Raw genomic sequence first — 19,520 nt, forward strand, 5'->3', positions numbered from 1 at the left:
GTCTGTATATGAATGATGTAGGAAATCAATTTATGGCATTACAGTTATGGACACTTATAGTGTTGGAGCAATGTCTTAGAAGTCTTTTCTTTTATTCTGATTTTTTATTCTAAATGGTTAATATTATCAGTGACCACTAGAGGGCAGAAGTCGCCATGCTTTCTGGTCGAGGTGTTTAATGTTGGTTTTAAGACATTCTTAGCGAATTAGAAGGACAAACGCTGTCTCTTTCGGTAACTGGAGACGTGCTCCAGAGAGACTGGGACACATCTCTGGGTACAAGGAGAATTTGGTCAGTGGGAGTGAAGAACACAACACAACTGGGCGGTGTGGTGGCTCTGTGTCTAAGGATCTGCCTGTGGCTGGAAGGTTGCTGGTTCAAATTCCGTGGCTGGCAGAGGAATCCTACTCCGTTGGGCCCCTGAGCAAGACCCTTATCCCCAGCTGCTCCAGGGGTGCTGTACAATGGCTGACCCTGCGCTCTGACCCCCAGCTTCTCTCCCTGTCTGTGTGTCTCATGGAGAGCAAGCTGGGGTATGTGAAAAGACAAATTCCTAATGCAAGAAATTGTATATGGCCAATAAAGTGGTCTTATCTTATTTTAACTGTTCATAAAAATGTTGTCCTGGCAGTCTGCTCTGAGTGTATCTGATTGTGTGGATCTGCACTGGACCAGCTTTAGTGTTAGAACTGTCAGTGCTGGACTGCAGTTTGACTCACCAGAGCTGAATGAATTCAGAAGCAGCTGTCCAACTATGTGAAGAGAGGGCTGTATGCACTCTTAATAAAGACATAACTTTTGTTGTTAAATGGCATGACCCACATACCAGGTGGACACATTAACAAACTCGTATTATTATTTTAGTGCACTGAAACAGCCCGGTTTGATTAGTATATGGATAAGATAACAGATTTTGTAGCAATCAGGCCTTGTCAGGTGTAGTCTCAATGTCAGCCTTAACAGCGTTTGGAAACATCGACCATGCCCATGGTGGGGATCAGGGTACAAGCAGACGTGCAGTGTGAGGAGGTGACACTGAGAACCCGTCGTTTGGGATGCTGAGCACTGCACAGCTCTCGTGGTTCTGTCATGTGAGGCCTGCCGGCACACTGCTGCAGGCTGCCCCAGATGATTAGACCGAGATGGTCAACAGTAAAAAGACGTCCAACGTCATTAACCTTCAGCAGGGACTCATCAGGTGAGAGCAGCATGGACGTGAGGTATACTGATAGTTCCTTGATCACACTCAGGGTAATTCCGGGCTGGGATTCAGCATTGCCGGAGGCATCGACAATCCACACATTCCTGATGACCCAGGGATTTTCATCACTAAAATAATCCCGGGAGGAGCTGCAGCCATGGACGGCAGGCTGGGGTACGTGCCAAATGCCTCTCTCCGTCACACCTCTGCTGAAACCCTGCCCGCCTGCCCGCCTGCCCGCCTGTCTGCGTGTTGTGTTGTGCTGGCTGTGTGCTTGAAGATTTTCTGTCCAGAGCTGTCCAGGAGAGCCAGGTGCTCTCTCTGCTGCCTTGGCGTCTGCACGAAGGCTTGATGTAGATTAACATCACTACAGCTGATGATCTGAAGCAGGGGTCCCCAACCCTGTTCCTGGAGGTCCTCACACCTGCCGATTTTCATTCCAGCCCAGATTAAATATCTAATCGAAGCCTTAATTGAACTAATGACTGGCCTGACTGGACTATTTGCAACTGGGATTTTACTTGACTAACAAAATGCAAAAAATGCATACAAATTTAAGACCTGAAAACAGTCAAACAGCTCTATTAATTCTGTTAAGTCGATTAGTAGTTCAGTTGTGTATCTGAGGGCTCAGCTGGAACACAAGCCAGCAGGAGTGTGGGCCTGCAGGCCCAGGATTGGGAGCCCCTGATCCAAAGCTTTTTGTCCTGTTTGTGTCCTGTGGTGGTCAGTCTCTGTCAGTCTTGTGATGTTATGGAGTCTCTCCAGAGGGCTAACTGCAGGCTCTCTCTCCTTGTCCCGGCGCAGAGTGAACGACTGTGTCCTGCGCGTGAATGAGGTGGATGTTTCGGAGGTGGCCCACAGCCGGGCTGTGGAGGCTCTGAAGGAGGCCGGGCCTGTGGTCAGGCTGCTGGTGAGGAGGAGACAGGCCCCACCGGAGACCATCGTGGAGGTCAACCTGCTCAAGGGACCCAAGGGTGAGTGTGTACACACACACGGCCGGAAGAGGGGGAGCGGGTGGCTGAGCACTTTCCCAGGCCCGTGCGGAGGCGGCCGCGGTGATGGTGCTGTGGTTTTCTCCTCTCCCCCGCCAGGGCTGGGCTTCAGCATCGCGGGCGGCATCGGCAACCAGCACATCCCCGGCGACAACAGCATCTACATCACCAAGATCATCGAGGGGGGGGCCGCGCAGAAGGACGGGCGGCTGCACACCGGGGACCGCCTGCTGGCTGTGAGCCCCTCTCTCCGCTTCTCTAGCGAGACTCGCGTGCCTCCGGGGTGTCCTGAAGTCTCGATGACTTTCTGAAGGATGAATGAAGTGTCCTGCATCAGAACAAGCACTTCTGTGCAGTATTTCATCGGGGTGAAATGGGTGGCCTGCTGCAGGTTTATGGTTCTGTGTCGGATTGACCGGTTGTGATGCCCCAGCAGCACGAAAATGATAGAATCATTTGAATGACTGTCATTTGAATGAGTGAGGAAGCAATAAAAATACGTGCACTGATGAGCCATAAATTACATAGAGAAGCCATAAAACGCTGTTAGCTGCAGAGGAAATGCTAAACACGCTTTATATGAGAGCAGTGAAGGCATATTTCAGTATTTTATCCTTTATATTGTGAAATCCAGAATTCAGCTGTTTTGGATTGCAGTCTTTAGCAGTCAAAGGAAGTTTACAATTCAGTTAAGACTTTCCTCTGTGTTTCTCTTGAGCGTTCGGTGACCAGATCCATGCACAGGAAATGCCCTGTTCCACAAGCTTGCCCTGTTGGTCTCGGTGTTTATGTGGCAGCTGGCCCCCAGTGGCAAACCCCCGCTTGCTGTGCGCGGATCACTGTGGCTCCTCAGGCCCCTGACCAGCGGGTCCCGTGTCTCTGCGCAGGTGAACAACATCAACCTGCAGGACGTGCGCCACGAGGAGGCGGTGGCGGCGCTGAAGAACACCTCCGACATGGTGTACCTGAAGGTGGCCAAGCCGGGGTCGGTCCACCTGAACGACATGTACGCGCCCCCGGACTACTCCAGCAGTACGTACCTCCTGCTGCTCCCGCCCCTTGCCCGCCCGCACTGCAGCCCAGTGGGCAGGGGACCTTCAAGCCCATCTCGCCACCCCCGTTGGGCTGGGCCAGTCACTCCAGTCTACAGGGGCTTAGGCCTCTGACATCCACCTGCTCAGGCTGAAAAGGTTGAAAGGCTACAAACAGGGTCTTCCAGCCTTTCACCTTCAGATTACATCATACATTAGGCTCAGGTACTGTAGCAGGTCTAAACATGGTAATTGCACATCATGGGACTTAACAATACCACTGTAAAAGTGCTGCGCAGTGCACAGTAAGCTACCAGCCTTCCTTCTTTCTGGTGGATTGCTGAGTGGCAGCAGTACTCCGTTTTAATCTGTCGTTCTTTCTCTCTACTGGTCTCTCCCTTCCTCCAGCCTTCCCCGCTCTCGTCGATAATCACGTCAGCCACAACTCCAGTATGGCCTACATGGGTGGGGTGGACCCTAAGCCTGCCTACCAGCCTCCTCAGGTCACGCCCTCCAGGTACTCCCCTGTCCCTCGTCACATGATAGGGGAGGATGACTTCACAAGGTCAGTCAGCGCTTTGATGTTGTGCTACTGTTCTATGTACAGCTTTGAGACCTTCAAGAGAATCATGATAAATTTGTGTGTGTCTGTGTGTGTTTGTGTGAGACAAACACTTCTGAGAGTGCAAAACGGCGACCTTAACCTTTTTGAAAACTAATGGCACATTTTGATCATTTCAAAACCTATGCTGATGGTGAAGAAGCCAGAGGGATGTACTGACAGCAGTTTCATTTCGTTACTGGGTGAAAGAAAGGCGGCTCACAAGACGTGAGAGCTGGAGAAGCTGGGGAACAAGGGGAAAGTCTTGAATGGGACTTGTGAGGAATTTGTAGAATTGTCAGGTGTGATCCTGTCAGCTTCCCAGCAGCTGGGATTGAGCTCAGGTGGAGCGGTGCAGAAATGGACCCAGCATGTGCTCCTGACCTGCGGTGAGGTCAGAACTACTAAAAACCAGACAAGTAAAACTGCCTGACGACGTCTTAGCACTGTAATTAGCCATCTTTTCTTGCAAGTGGTCCCAGTCTGTGTGCTGTATACGGACTTGGGATGCTGGGAACGAGCTCCTGGTGGTGCCAACCATCCGACTGGACCCAGCCAGCTCTTATCCCTGTTTCACACTGGAGCACTGTGACCAAGCCGTTTGTCCCCTGGACCCTGGCGAAACGGCAGCAGTCGGACCCGGGGCCGGCAAGATCCTGCGTGCCGGTCCAGATGTTCGAGGTGTGCGGGGAGCAGGGCTGTGCTGTGTTGGCGTTGCGTGGGAGCAGTATTGTAGCCGGGCAGTGTGGTCTGTGGACGCCGGTGTGTTGTGACTAACTGCCCCCTCCGTTCACAGGGCTGTGAGGACTGACACCCCGCTCACAGTCTGATTTCTATACCCTCAGCAGGGCTGAACCCATTTACAGTGTCATCCACAAACCTCAGGGGGACACCAGCCCTCCCTCCCCCCACCTCTACAGGGTGCCCCGGGACGCGGGTTTGTGTCCCGTGCCCTCTGCCCTGCGCCAAGGCCTGGTGCCCTCGTCCGGCAGGTACTAACCCTCCCGCCTCACTGCGCCGCGCTTCGCTAACCCTCCTGTCGCTGCCCCCGCGGCCCCCCGGCCTCTGGGGGGTCCCGCTCTGCTCTGTGTGGGGAGGGGGGGGGGGCTGCTGTTGTGCAAGTGGAACGTTGTGCTTTGGCGGGGGGGGGGCGGCTGTGTGTTTTGCTCTGCTGGGTTGCGGGTTGCGCACTGAGCGAGGGCAGAGGGGCCGTTCTGCTTGCGCTGCTGACGCCTGTGCTCATCGCGGTGCGGTCGCACACAGGCCGGCGCCCTGCCGCCCTGCCGCCCTGCCGCCCTGCTGCCCTGCCGCGCTGCCGCGCTGCCGCCCTGCTGCCCTGCTGCACTGCTGCCGAGGGTTGTCTGTGCTCCATACAGCTGTCTGTCTGTGATACAGCAGTCTATACATGTCCTACCACACTTCTCCCATACAGTATGTCTGCATAGATGCGGTCTAATACACCACTCAAGTGTGGCACGAGGAATGACCTCGACAGACTCTGAGCTCCCTGACCTGGCTAGCTTGCGTGGCAGCCGGATGCGGTCCTGGCTGCCGCTGGCTCTCCACACCTGATGAACTCCGCCCACCTCCGGCGTCCGTTCACCTCAGGAGAAGAACAAGCTGTTTCCGGGTTGTATTTTGAAAACCACAGGTTCACGCGGTCCAGTTTCTCTAAGTGTGTGCGTGTGTATGCCTGTGTGTGAGTGTTGTCTGCTGACTTCACTGAACACCAGGGAGATACAAAGTTTCCTGTGTTGTAATGGTACGGAGTTACTTAGTGTGTTAGACTTGTTGTTACTAGACCGTCTTATTTGTAATGGTTTAGTAGGTAGAGTCAGTGTTCCAGTGAAGGCTAAAGGATAGAGCTGTAAACTCCCAGTCCAGGAGGCACTCTGCCAGCTGTGTCCCACCAGTTTGCAAATCAGAGTTACTGTGGGCCTGTCCCTTTCCGCACTCTGTGAGGGAGTCACTTGTGTCTTAACTTTAAGCCGCATTTGTCTGAAATTCTTTGTATGTTTCTTGCTCGGTCACGGAGCACAGTAACGGTAAGGAAGGGTGCAGACGAGGGGCATGCCGATAGGCCCTTACTGCCCATTTGGCAGTTGGTAGTGGATTGATCCCAGGATCTCATCCATCTTTCTCTAGTAAAATAAAAAAGAGAGAGCATCGGCTTCAGCAACATGGCTGGGTAGCTAGTTCCATACTCCCGCACCTCTCTGTGCAAAGTAGTGCCTCCTGTGCTTGGTTTCAAACACACGGTTTCTGCTCTGTTTGGCGCCTCACTGCAGAGGCGGCCCTGTGCCGTGGGGTGACATCAGCGCACAGGGGAAGGGCGTTTTCACGGGAGCTGGTCGGGTTCGGTTGTGCGAGCCGCCAGCAAAGTGGAATGTTTTCCCTTCTTCCTCCTGGTGTAAATATAAACACTCAGCCCCGCTGCTACCATAAATGTATTGAAAAGCCGACGTCTGTTGCTACACGCGGGCCACATTCCTGCTGCTGTCGTACTTCACCCAGACACAGGGAAACAAGGCCATATACACACTGCGGTCCAGCAGGCGCTCGCTCGCAGGCTCCACGTGACCGGGGGTCGAGGGGAAAGTGCGTTCGCTCGGCTGTTTGCGTCGCTGTAGCCCAGGATCTCAGACGCCTGCCAGCGCGTCGGGAGCTCCTGTCTCGCGCGTGGGGAACGGAGTGCTGTCGCGGCTGAAATCACTGCTGTCCGTTCAACCAAAAGCCTTAATGCAGCAGATTCAGGGAGAGCTGGGGTTTTTTTTTTGTGCAGCGTGGAGTGGAAAATGCCCAGGATTTGGCTCAAATGTGGTTGAATTTGGTTGCGATTTCGAAATAAAATGTTTAGAAAATAGAATTCGGAAAAATTCTCCATATTTCCGTAACAAGCCGCAAGTTTCAAGTCAAGTACCCTATAATTTTATTAATTTATCCAGAATTTATTCCATGGCTTTATTTGGCTTTAGAACTGCATGTTAGTGGTGGAAGATAGTTGTTGCTTTGCCTGTCCTGTGGGGAGCGTGTCTTGAGTATCACTATTGCTGCTGGAGCAGAACACTAGCACTCTCCCTGGGATGCTGCAACACGTACTGAAACGTGGTAAACTGACTCACAGGCCGTGGGTCCATCTGCACAGCCCCCACAGAGACACTGTCACCAGGATGAGTCCATCACTCGCCCTGCGCCGGGCCTGCTCTTCCGTTGTCCTGGTGAAGACAGAATAAATAACGCTAGGTGAAACTCTGAAAATAAAATGGCATTTGAAAAAAGCCAGACCGGGAAAAAAAAAATCAAAACTTCGCAGCAGGAAGTGAAGAAACGAGCAGTGCTTTCCTCTCCCCTGGCCACGTCTGTCTCCTGTCTCTCCCCTGCTCCGCGGTGCCGTCCTGCTGGGTCCCCATGACGACGAGCCAGTTTCCCCGTGCGCAGCTCTCGTTTGCAGTTACACGGCGAGCCAGCGCAGGCACAGAGCTCCTGTTCTCTGACTGACGCCTGCTCCGTGCTTATGGAGGGCCAGCCTCTGCCCGACTCGTACCAGCCGTGTAGCACATCAACCCATCATGAGACTGCCTGGTCTCAAAGCAGCCCTTACATAAAGAAAGTGGCTTCTGTGAACCGCTGTGTAGTGTTTCCAGGGACAGAGGTTCATCTAAATGTATGCAATTCAATCCAGGCAAAGGTATGCAGTACAACTGCGGTTTTTAACTCTCTCCTCTCTGCCCAAGGTGTGCTGATGAAGCTGAGCTTTGCTTACCTGCCACAGTGTAAATACAGATGACAGAATGACCCACCGAGTTATTGTGTGTAGCATTCATTGACCCTACCGTATTTTAATACACAGTGAAAGTTGTTTTTTATTGCAGGGTAACACTTCGATTGCAAGTTCAAGATCCAGTCGCTTAGAATTCATATGTGTTTCAGAGACAACAAGGCCTCCAATTAGATGAAGCAGAATCTGAGTTCAGGTTAAAGTGGGAGAAAACGTGCTTAATAGCCAAGGAGACCAATCGCAGTGTGAGGCTAAACTCAATGAGGAACAAAGTGAAAGGCTAATGAGTGAAAGTGGTTGTTCTATTTCTAGCTTCTAAACCAGGCTTGGAAAAGGGATGTGTATCAGAAGAAAGAGGTTTTCCTTACAGACATTGGAACAAATGACATGTCTTGGGTTGCAGGGTTGATAGGTCTGCAGCTGTGAGGGAGTGGGACAGAAGTTCCACCTACAGTATTCTGGCACAAAATTACGTTTCGAAAAGATGCATAGAGGCTTGTGAACCTGTGGGAGAAATCAAACAATGCTGAATTCACGTTTTACAAAATTAAAAAGGTTTTGAATTATTACTTTCCAGATCCAGATCTATCACCACTTGAGAGCTGGTGTTACTTTTTATTTTTAAGAAACTATGTGAATTTTCATCTCTCAGTGATAGATTAGCATAAAATATTAATTTCTTCTTCGTACTGTTTAAAGCAGATGGATTTGCGGTGTTCACTTTAATCATGACACATCCTCTTCGTCTATAAAATAATGCACTGTATGCCTCCTCATAGCCCTGCAGTCAGGCTATGAGTGTCTCACGGTGGTGTGGAGCGTGATCCCCTTCCTGAAAGAGAGAAGCAGCTGTGCATGCCTGTGTCATGTGACCTATGCACTCCAGGTGTTTCAGTGCTGTCTGCAAGTGTGGAAGAAACTGTTCACATCATCACTCGTCACCCAGATCAAGGACACAAAGCCAGCTAATGAGGGAGACAAGAGTGCATGGTGTTAGTGACTTGCCTCACTCCCAGCAGTGCGCCAGAGCAGTAGTGTAAGGGAACCTGCGTCTGTATAACACAAACAGAGAAAGTGGCGGGCAGTTCATCACGCGGGAGAGAGAGAGAGAGCTAGAGACAGAGCATGAAGTGTAGGGGGCTCAGCGCTGCTTCCTGGCCTTTCCACTGTTTACATTCCCAGAGTTTATGAACAGCAGGAGCAAAGAGATGCCTAAACACAGAGGAGCCCAGTCCCTGTATCCGGACCCCTGTCTGTTGTATTCTGTCACTCCCAGGAACTGACAGTGGTGTAAATCAAACCAGCCTTTTGTGCTCATGATTCTGCAGATGTCCTCAGATCTTCGCCGTCCTCTGCTCATCGTGGTCACAAGCAGGATGGCTTTGGCATAAGAGGTCAAAGGGCAGGCCCTCTGTGAGTGATCGTTATTAAATCGTCGGAAGTCTCTATAGAGCAGAAATAAGTGCAAATCTTCAGGCCCAGTTTTTAGAAGCTCTGAAAATGGCTGTGCACAAAATATAGTTTTGATATAGGCCTTGACGTATTTCTATACAAAAGCGGATTTATTCATTGTTTCTCCAAAACAAAGAGACTGAGCTGTTCTCTGAGAGCTGGAAACTGTGAGGTGATGGGATCTCCGATTGTACTTTTTCATTGGCTCAAATGTTGGGAAAAGTGGGCAAGTGGGAAGAGCTGCAGGGTGTAAAAGCAGTGAGTCTGAGCGGCTGTATACAGGAGCCCGAGAGTAGGACTGCAGATAGCTGCAGCAGCTCTGTGGCTGGAGAGAGAGCCGACAGGGCAAGGCAGTGGGACGCACTCCCTCCAGGTCTGGATTTATCACCATTGTCTTCTTTTCTCAAATAATTAAAATGTCGACGCAGGCAGTAGATTCACGGAAGCACTGATATGGAGGTCACTGTCCCGTGTGGGGCTCCTCATCGGTATATCCCTACAGAACGCGCGGCTGCGCTCCCTCTGGAGCGTGGGTGTGGGGAGCTGAGGGTTAAGCTCGGAGAGGAGGGAGTGAGGCAGCGAGAGTGGGACCTGCTTCCCATCACGGGCTCGGCGTGCCTGAGCACAGACGCGCAGACCGCCCTCCAGCTCTGGGTGAGGCCACAGGCACGCCGACGGACCGCAGCCATGTTCACGGTTAACGTGTCGTCCTCCATGTCGTTTGTGGGCGCCCCGTCGGACCGCCGAGGGAAAAAGCGACCCTCTTTTAAGCTGAAGCCAAGTGACCCCAGGTAACCTGTCTGCCCGCTCGTCTTGGCCCTGACGTGTGTTCCTCCTCTGGCGTGCTCAGCGCTGCCTGAAGCGCGGCGCCTCTCCTGTCCTCCTGAGCGCACGGGTGGGTTAGCAGCAATCAAGTGTGTGCTGAGCTCCGGTCCTGTCAGTCGTGCTGTGTGTGAGCAGGCAGAGTGACTCACAGAAGAGCTCTGTTCCGTCTCAGTCTCAGGGCTCAGGTCTCAGGTCATTCTCACGCCCCAGTACACCTGGGATACTGGGATAGAACTGGATACAGGTGCTGTTCAGGAAGAGGAGTGTTGTGTCTCAGGACGTTTGGATCTTCTGTTTTTGAGTCTTTAGCTGGCTGTTGGGAGCGGTTGTATTGGTGCAGTATTTGTGAGAGGGGGCACAGTACACTCCCTCTGGGATGTTTACTGTCAGAACTCAGTGCTGGAGTTTCTCTGCTGTGTAGCCACTGCTCTTCGGTAGGACCAGCTCCAGCAGTCAGCTGAGCGCTGTGTGCACAAATACAGGGTCTATGTCTGTAGCTCGTCGCATCTCACTAAATTTATCCTCGTCGTCGTCGTGCTAGGTTGCTGTGAACAGGCAATTATTCTCATCTCAATGCTTAATACATACCTATTAATTATTGAAAAAATGCCTTGCACAGCCAGAAGGAAACTGTTTTAGACAAATGTTCTCTGGAAATAAATGAAATGAAAACTAACAGTGCTGTAGAAACCCTGGTACAAGAATCGTGTCTTCAGCTTAGTGCAGATTTTTGTGTGCCCAGCTAATGTGAAAGTGTTCTTATTTTACCAGCTCGGGGAAGCTGTGTGTTTCTGGGCCACAGTCTGGGGGACATTCAAAGTTGAATAAATGAGAAACATGCGATGCAGAGGGAAGAGAGGGGAGTGCCTTTTCTTTTTTTTTTATTACTGGCCTCCAGCAGATTTTTCTCAATTTTAATTTCAATTCAGGGTGCTTTATTAGCAAGGCCGATGGGTGCTTCGCTCGGTGTTTTTAATCCGAACCACAAGTTTCCGAGAGGATTTGACTCCTTCGTCGGCAGCTCGTCGGGACGCGGCGGCGCTGGAGCACAGAGGAGGCTAGGCGCGAGGCAGCTCTGAGCTCAGCGGCGTACCGGCGGGGGGGGCGCGAATGGATGCTGTTGCTTCGCTTATCCACTAGAGGGGGGTGTCCGCGTCACCGAGCCAAAACTCCAGTGCTGCTCACAGAAAAACAAAAACGACAACGACGTGTGATGTCTCGTGATGAGGTTGCCGTTGGATTATGTTTTTATAACCCAACATCATTTACGTCACGTCCTCTTTTTTTTTAAACATTTCCCTCCCACTTTCCGCGCCTTTCGCGGTTTTAATTTCATTTTGACCCTTCAAACGCCCGGAGACGCCGCGCTGCACGGCGGGCGCCGTGGTCGTGGGATCGCTGCCGGCTGCCGACTGCCTTCGCTGCGTCGAAAAAAATGAAACGGCCTTTTCGTTCTCCTCACCTTCCTCCCGCCGAGAGGTAGAACCAGGCGACCCGTACGCGAGGTCCCCGTGTGCGTGGAAGGTGTTTTCTTCGGGGATGCGTTTGAAAGTATTCGCTTTCAGACCTGTATGCGAGCGCTGCTCTGTAAAACCCGTGGTGTAGTCCATGGGCTGTATATGTCACAAGAGTCTTCCTGTAGTATATCTACCGATCATGCTCATGTGTGAGGTGTGTATTCCTGGCCCACCCGGATCTCCTCTGCGTGCTCCTGCCCCCGCTGACAGGCTGCCGCTTGTTTTCCAGGGAGCCCCGCAAGATCCTGCTGCACAAAGGCTCCACCGGCCTGGGCTTCAACATCGTGGGGGGCGAGGACGGCGAGGGCATCTTCGTGTCCTTCATCCTCGCCGGGGGGCCGGCGGATCTGAGCGGGGAGCTGAGGCGAGGCGACCGCATCCTGTCGGTGAGTCCCCGCGACCCCCCCCTCGCCGTGCGCAGCCCGTGGAGATCGACCCCGCGCCCCTAAAGCCCGTGTGTCCCTCTCAGGTCAACGGGGTCAACCTGAAGAACGCCACACACGAGCAGGCGGCCGCCGCCCTCAAGAGAGCTGGACAGACAGTGACCATCATCGCCCAGTACCGGCCAGAAGGTAGGACCCTGCCCGCGGCTGGGGCACCCCATCACCCCCAGTCGCCTGCGGCCGGGTGCAGCCTGGCGCCCCCGTATCTCTGCGCGCTTGTGGGGTGCTGGGTCTCGGACCTTGCCCTGCCCCCTGTCCGTCCGAGCTGACCCCCGTGGCGCCCCTTCAGGCTGGGGGAGCCCCACCCCTGGGGTTTTCATCCCACCCCACTTCAGCCTCAAGTGGCCTCCGACACGTTCCTTGACTGGGAACGTTTGCCGGGTGTCCTTCTGCTCGGAAGTTGGCAATTGTTTTGAGTTGCCCAGGTTCGGTTAAGCAGCTCCCCGCCGTGGGCAAGAGCTGTAAGCAGTCCGCCATTTAAAACTGAGGTGAATCGTGCCGTCACGCGGGTGAAGGGAGCGAGCCCTGTCCTGGGACCTGGAGCCCTGCTGCCTGACCCAGCAGGGATGGGGCTTCGTCTGGCTTTGTGCACAGAAAGCACTTTCAGCTGTGGTTGCTCAGGCCTGTACTTGGGCTTGAACCTAAGGCGTTTGTTTTTGTGTTCAACGCTCTGTGTGAAGCACCGCGAGGCACGTTTCACAGTGCAGCCGGCAGGTGTGGAAACGTCACTCACATCAGATACTGAAATGCTCATGCCTGCTCACTCGATCCGCCGAGAGGACACGCCTGCGCTGCTCTGCCTGAGACGATGGCGGCGTTGACAGGGAGGAGGTCATCGTGCTCCGCTGATGGTGCCTTCGTGCTTAAACACATGGATGTACAGCAGAGCCCGACTCCCAGACTAAGCCAGCGTTAGCACAATCTGCCCGTCTCTCGGCTCGTACTGCCAGACCACAGCGATCTCGGGAAACGGGCACCCATTCCACAACTTCAGGGTTCCTTTTTCCCGACGAGCGCACTGAGGTCACGACGGCTGCAGTGTGCTTTAAAACGATCCGTCTGCGTTCGTCGGTCTCGCCCCCTTGGCCCGCGGCCATTTCTACACCCGACCCAGCTGCCGGCACCCGCCTCTCTCGAACAGGGTCTTGGACGAGGAGCTGGGGGGCTTTGAGGTTTTGCGTGCGACTTGATCTCGGTAAAAATAAACGGAGGATTCGATTTTAGTTCTCGAGCACACAAAGAACTTCAGAGAATCCCCCCCCAAAAAATATTACAGCACATGGGAAAATTGTGGCATAAGTGGGCCAGATTTCAGGAGTGTGCAGACATAGCACTGGGTTTGCGCTGCAGACCTTTAAAAAATGTAGTGCAAGTATTCAGGAACCTATAACTACATTTTTAGCAAGGGAAAGGGAAAATCCTTTAATGCTCCTTATGCCCACATTCCTGGCCCTCGCTGGAGCAGCGCTCCGCTCGCTGGCGAAGGGCGTTGACGGCGCTGGCCCTTTAAGGCAGGTAGCACGTCTCTGACTCACTTTTGTGAAGGACGGCCCGGCATTGCAAATTAGGACATGTTCTGCAGCACTCGATTGGCTGCCTGGCGCTGGATTCAGATTCTGGGGCTCCCCCCAACCCCACACACACACACACACACCCCCTCCGTCGACTGCTCGTCCGCGGCGCAGGCTGGCTTGAATCGCTCCGGGGTTCTGTTGCGGAGCTGCTGTGGCTGGGGCGCGCTGGGTGAGCGGAGCAGCGGCGTGCCGTCCCCGACCCGACCGGACCGAGCTGGACTGGAGCGGGCTGGGCTGGGCTGGGCTGCTGAGACCGACGGGCGGGAGGGGGAGAGGGGCGACGGCGAGCGAAAAGCGCAGGAGGACGGACAGAAAGCGGCTGGGAGAGAAAGTGTGAGATCGATTCGAAGGGCGCCTATCGGAGTTGGGGGATGGGTGCGTCTCTACCTGCCGACTCCTCGCTCGCCGCTTCTCGATCAGAAGAGCTACAGTTCCCTCTCTTCCGGATTGTGGGAGCGGATTATTCCGAAAGTTAAACGGCGGGGAGTTTCACCCGGAGCGGCGCTGGAGAACTCTTCTCGGGGGGGGGGGGAGGAGCGCTTAGTCGCTTTTGTTGGGGCATTTTTTCCGCCGGTAGCGGCAGAGATCAAGGGGGAGCCGTGGGCTTGTTACCCCCTTGTATGTTTTGGGGAAACCCGTCACCTCCAGCGCTCACTCCGCGCACCCGCAGCCGGATCAGGAATCGCCAGTAGACCGCTGCGCCGGTCCGGTCCGGTCCGGTCTGCTCCCCGGCCGAGGTAAGCTTCCCGAAGATCTTTAGCGGGATGTTTCCCCCAGTGGTTTTGTCGTGTTGAAAAACCTCCATGGTAACGGCGTGGGGGTCGCTTTCGAATAACTATCGTGTAATTGGCACGAACTGTAATGACTGCTATCCGATTCCAATGCTTTGTTTGCGTCGGCATCGTTAAACTGCTATCATTTCTTTAAGGTATCCTCGGTTACCATTCAGAAAGTCTTAAATAAACGATGCAGGGTCGGTGTGCTGATTCAGCGCCTACAAGTCTTCCTTGTGCTCGCCTGTGTCAATAGTGAGATCACTGCTGTTGGTGGTGTTATTTTAACGTAGCGTTTTTTTTTTGGGGAGGGGGTGTAACTTGATTTTAAAACTCTACAGTAGCAAATGAGAACAACAGCGGTACATTTGATGAAAACATGTTGCAACGTCTTAACAAATTGCCCGTGCAACATGAGGAATTTGCCTTGAAGTGTTCAGCGCCCGTGTGCAGTGAACTATGTTTGGCGAGCTCCGCTGTTGTCGAGTGACCCGTTTCGTGCTTGTCCTCGCTCGAGAGAAGCATTCCCACCCGGCGCTCAAGGCCGGGATAGCTTCTCCGTGACTCTTCATAGCTAAATATTTCCGCGCCGGGCTTAAAGTGTAGCTCGGGATTCTGCGGTGGTCTTGTCTCGTTCTGTAGGACTGGCGAAGTCTCACTCGTTTCTGAAGCGACTTTGTATCGTTGGAATGGGAAGCGGGTCAACTTTGGACTGGCTTTTGGAGCGCTTACTGGCAGCGAGTTAAATTTTGAGGGCGCTGAAGTCTCTTGGGTATTCAGAAGTGGCTGGGGTGCAGGGACTGTCAGTGCTTTATCGTTTAGCTGTCTTCCTCCACCCCCCCCCCTCTCGGCGTCTGCATTTCGTATAGTTGTGCGACTGGTTTAGCGGCTCACCCCCGCCCCAGGTCAGAGACGCAATCGCGGCAGGTTTTTTGAATGAATGGATCTTTTCAGGCTGTATCAGTCCAGCGGTTCTCTCGAGGAAGTAGGAGAGAATTATGCGCTGGAGGTGTGCTTCAACAAAATATATATATTAATTCACGAGATTCTAGATCCGAAGAACAACTCCTTCCTTTCTGGGTCTGGATGAGGGGAACCGTCCCCCAAACACTCGTGAAAGCGTGAATCTGCGTGCGAGGAAAGCGCGTGTATTTTCGCTTAAGAAGACCCGTCCCCCCTCGCGTACCCCAGGCTGTGGTCTTGGGCATTTCACTGATGTTGCGGGACCTTCACAGCGGACGTCAGAGCAGGATAGCTAGTGCTCTGCACTATTTTGATCCAAGTTCTTGCTCTGTTTTATTTAGGTTATGAGAAGAATGTGGGATCTGTTGCGGCATGTTCGTTTGCGTGATAAGTAGAACTTTTCAGATGAATTGCTGGTCTACATTTTAGTCTCCGTTCCTCCGAGGAGATGGTCCAAGCCAGGTACAGACCACCTTCGCTGCTCTGGCCGTGCGGGAAAGCGCGAAGACCGTCTCACGCCGTCAGCTCTGACGGAGAGACGGTGTTGGAGGTCATCGAGCTTGTCCGTCGTCTCTCTAATATTATTCTTCATCGTCAGAAAAGTTACAAACGAGAGGGAGACAATTGGTTGAGTAGTTAAATGATTCAAAGATCCCATCCAGCAGTTCTTGAAATAAAGTCACAGTGTCGGCTTCTTGTTCCACACTCCCACTACTCTTTGGGTAAAGCTTCCTGCTCTCTGTTTTTTTAAAACCTTCTTCAGACTACAACAAGACTCCACCCTGCAGAAAAGTCTAAACCATGTGATTCATTTTTATTTAATGACGTGTCCTTCTGTGGTGTGCATATTCTGAAATGTCTTGTCATTTTACTCTCATTGAAACATGAGTCATTGCACAGCCATTTGTCAGTCGTACAGAGCGGTTTGTTTGTGTGCTACAAGAGGGTTTGAGTAGCGGGGAGCACCTGCTGAGGTGACCTCATCTTGGTGTGAAGAGTGTACAGCGAGTACGTGCTCTGACCTCAGCCTGGGGAGTGAAGGTCGTTTGGAGCACAGTCTGTAGTGGCTGCTAATGTTTAACCAGCCCAGAGCGCAGGGGGGGGGGGGTGTTTGCTGGGGAGTTCTGTAGCGTGCCCTGGTGCACACTGCTGTAAAGGGCACCACAGCAGTAAAGGACTGATCGATTGAGGAACGCCCCCCTGGTGTCCGGGAGTGACCCCGACTCACCAGGGCCCGCGCACACGCCTCGCTCCTCCGAGTCGAATTAAAAGCTAATGGCGAAGGAGTCCATAAACCGACAGCATAAAATGTCGGTTTATATAGTACATAAAAAAGCCACTGAAACACCAGCGCGCTTTTGTATAATTTAATAAGCTGTTACTTAAGCCGTTGCCCGTGCTCTCCGAAGCCCGAGTCCTAATGGGTTGTTTTGTATAGCTCTGTTGCCTCTGTTGCGTGTGGAATAATGAAACTGCGCGATGTCCTGTAATTACCCAGGACAAAGGTGCTCTTGCTGATGCCTTCAGTACTGTGGACCTTGCAGAGTTCGGATATATCTGTGCGGATATATCCCTGCTCTGTGTGTCTGAAGCTCACTTTCCCTTTTTCCTACAATGATGTATCGTCAGCACTGTGGCATATTCTGTCTTGAAGGGACGCTGATAAAGGTGCGCGAGACTCCAGGGGTCTGCCTGGCCCTGGGAACTCAAGAAGACTGAGTCAAAGCGACAGAAATAATAATCCCTACACTTACACTTTATATAGCGCTGTTCTGGACACCCCACTCAAAGCGCTTTACAGGTAATGGGGCCCCCCTCCACCACCACCAGTGTGCAGCCCCACCTGGGTGATGCCCCGGCAGCCAGGGTGCACCCATACACTCCCCACACACCAGCTGTCAGTGAGCCTACAAAGATCTCTTGTCAGAGTGATGAAGCCAGTTCAGAGACGGGGATCATTAGGAGGCCATGATGGGTAAAGGCCAGGGGGAAGTTTGGCCAGGACGCCGGGGTTACACCCCTACTCTTTTCGAGAAACGCCCTGGGATTTTTAACGACCACAGAGAGTCAGGACCTCTGTTTTAAGTCTTATCCAAAGGACGGCGCCTGTTTACAGTACAGTGTCCCCATCACTATACCGGGGCATTAGGACCCACACAGACCACAGGGAGAAGAGCCTGCTACCCTGTCCCCCCTTTCCCCCTGGCTGTGGTTTCTCACTAGCGGTCCGTTGGCCCAGGACACTTGTAGGAACAAAAAGTCCAGGGAGGAGGGCAGTGGGAAGGTGCTGTTCTTTTTTTCCCCCCCTTTGTAAAAAAACCCTTTGAGATAAGGGTGCACTCCTGCTGCTCCTCTGAAAATTTCCTTGTGAGAGCCAAGCTTTGTGCGACTGGTCTCAGAGGAACGTCCAATATGTTACAAAAAGCCGAGCGGATAAGGAGGACAGCCAGCTCCAAATGGCTTGCATAACGACCTAGTTTAGACGAGCTGTCGTTGTTCCTTAAAAGAGTTAAAATGTTGCTAGCTTTACTGACTGCATGCCAAGTCCCTGTGCTGAGAACTGTCCTACTAAGTGCTTGGTGTAGCTGGACTCCCTAGCTGTGTGTGTGTGGGGGGGGGGGGGGTGATGCCAGCGTGTTTACATTGGCGCAGTGTCAGATTGCTCAAGTTCACCCATGATAGCCTGCCGAGCAGGCGCCAGCTGTTCCCGTCTGCGCCTGTCAGATGGCGGTTTCTGTTCGCTCGTTCCCACCTGTACAAGTGGGCGAGCTCGTCCGTCGCCCCCGGGCGAGAGGGAGAGAGGGGCTCGGGGCGCCGGCCGCGATCGGCCTCGCTGTCTCGGCTCCCCCGACGCCCGGCCCTCCGCCCTGCCGTGCGCTTCCCTGAACCGGTCGGGCCGCTCTGCTGCTCCCATGTTGTGGAGCTGGAGCCCCGGCTAAGTTCCCCTTGTGCTGGCGTTGCTAGTGGTTACGGGCAGGTGGTGTCGAATTACCTCCCTCCCCCCCCGCGCAGTGCTGGGCTCCAGGTGCGCCTCGCGCGATAATCCCCGCGATCTGGCCGGGCGCAGTTTCTGTCTGCGCGTCCCTCCCCGGCTCCGGTTTCGGCCGGGTTGCAACAGCTGCGCCGACGCCCCCGAACCCCGACACGGAGCCCCCCGCCACCGCTCCGCGTGAGCTCGTGACCCTGGGAGCCGCGGCCCCTGCAGCTGGGGGAGAAGGGAAGGGACGTTGCAGGGCTGGAGCTGGAGCTGGAGCTGGGGGAAGATACTGATTCCAGGAAAGGGGCGAGAGTGCTGTGCGTCTGTGAGCCTTGTTTGTGAAGTGAGTATCGTAAGTCTGCCAGTTCAAGTCGTCCACTTGCTGATCCTGGTGTTGAAGCCCCAGTAGGTGTGAGGCGGACAGTGTCTGTACTTTGCTGAGGCCAGAACACCGGTGCACTGCATTTTCAATCCGAGAGCTGTTTTTTACGTGTGATGAACGACTGGGGCGGCGGATCTCTGAGCAGTGTGGTGGGTGCGTGCTGGTTAATTAATGATGTATTGTTAATCTCAGGGCAGCGGGCACAAAGAGCCTCGTGACGCCAGCGTGTGATGAGCTGCCCTCTGTCCCTGGGGACGGGTGTCTCTGCAGGAGGGGCTGTCAGAGTGGGTTTCCCCTGCAGCACCAGTCTGCACTGCAGCGTGCAAAATGGGTTTTACAGGGGAGACACGCAGGTGTGCCGAGGGGCCGGGCGGAAGGGGAGAGCCGCTGGGGTGTCGGCGGCGTTGCACGATGCGGTGTTGAAGGTCGGGACTTCAGGGCGTCTCTCTGTCTCCTTGCAGAATACAGCCGCTTCGAGTCCAAGATCCACGACCTGCGGGAGCAGATGATGAACAGCAGCATGAGCTCGGGGTCGGGCTCCCTGCGCACCAGCGAGAAGCGCTCCCTCTACGTCAGGTACTGACCTCGCGGCTTGGGTCGCTTGTTCCCTCCTCCTGCAACTCTTAGTGTGAAATGTGCTTTGTGTGTAAGTGCACTTGCTGTAGTTCCCACTGGTGTCCTGTGGCTCTCCTGTTGTTCTTGTTCCTGAATCTCACTCTCTCGGCCCCTCTTGGCGTCTCTGCGTGTGACGCTGGATATCAAACGGGAAGTTGTGCGACACGTCTGGAGTCCCCAGGACAAAGGACAGCGCACAGCTTAGCAGGCTCTCCCAGGCCCGCCCTGGATGCGAAGTTAAAAACTGGCGTTCACCGTGACTTCACCCCTGTGTAATTATTTTCACTTTTGCTCAGGAGCTGGGGTGTTTGAACCTGCTATTGAGGAGTCTGGGGATTACAGTAATTAATGCCCTGGGTGACGGGCGTGAAGCAGCACCTCAGCGTCTCCTG

The 19,520-nt window shown here is 53.7% G+C and overlaps 1 protein-coding gene across 12 annotated transcripts in view; it reads left to right on the top strand.

Moving 5' to 3' along the window:
* Positions 1–19,520, top strand: part of dlg3 (discs large MAGUK scaffold protein 3) — an 81,398-nt gene that overhangs the window by 51,255 nt on the left and 10,623 nt on the right. For 3 of the 12 annotated variants that reach the window (XM_088924543.1, XM_088924545.1, XM_088924549.1), the window contains 9 exons: positions 1,252–1,376; positions 2,010–2,179; positions 2,297–2,433; positions 3,085–3,229; positions 3,619–3,793; positions 4,678–4,821; positions 11,631–11,787; positions 11,871–11,973; positions 18,975–19,089. In XM_088924543.1, coding sequence (XP_088780669.1) covers positions 1,252–1,376; positions 2,010–2,179; positions 2,297–2,433; positions 3,085–3,229; positions 3,619–3,793; positions 4,678–4,821; positions 11,631–11,787; positions 11,871–11,973; positions 18,975–19,089 — 1,271 coding nt within the window. Of the gene's footprint in view, positions 1–1,251; positions 1,377–2,009; positions 2,180–2,296; positions 2,434–3,084; positions 3,230–3,618; positions 3,794–4,677; positions 4,822–11,630; positions 11,788–11,870; positions 11,974–13,400; positions 14,156–18,974; positions 19,090–19,520 lie in introns of those variants that run through there. The other 9 variants (XM_088924544.1, XM_088924554.1, XM_088924546.1 and 6 more) reach the window with 4 other exon arrangements.

Source organism: Atractosteus spatula, chromosome 9 (genome assembly GCF_055471065.1).
Source record: "Atractosteus spatula isolate fAtrSpa1 chromosome 9, fAtrSpa1.hap1, whole genome shotgun sequence".
Taxonomy (NCBI): Eukaryota; Metazoa; Chordata; class Actinopteri; order Semionotiformes; family Lepisosteidae; genus Atractosteus; species Atractosteus spatula.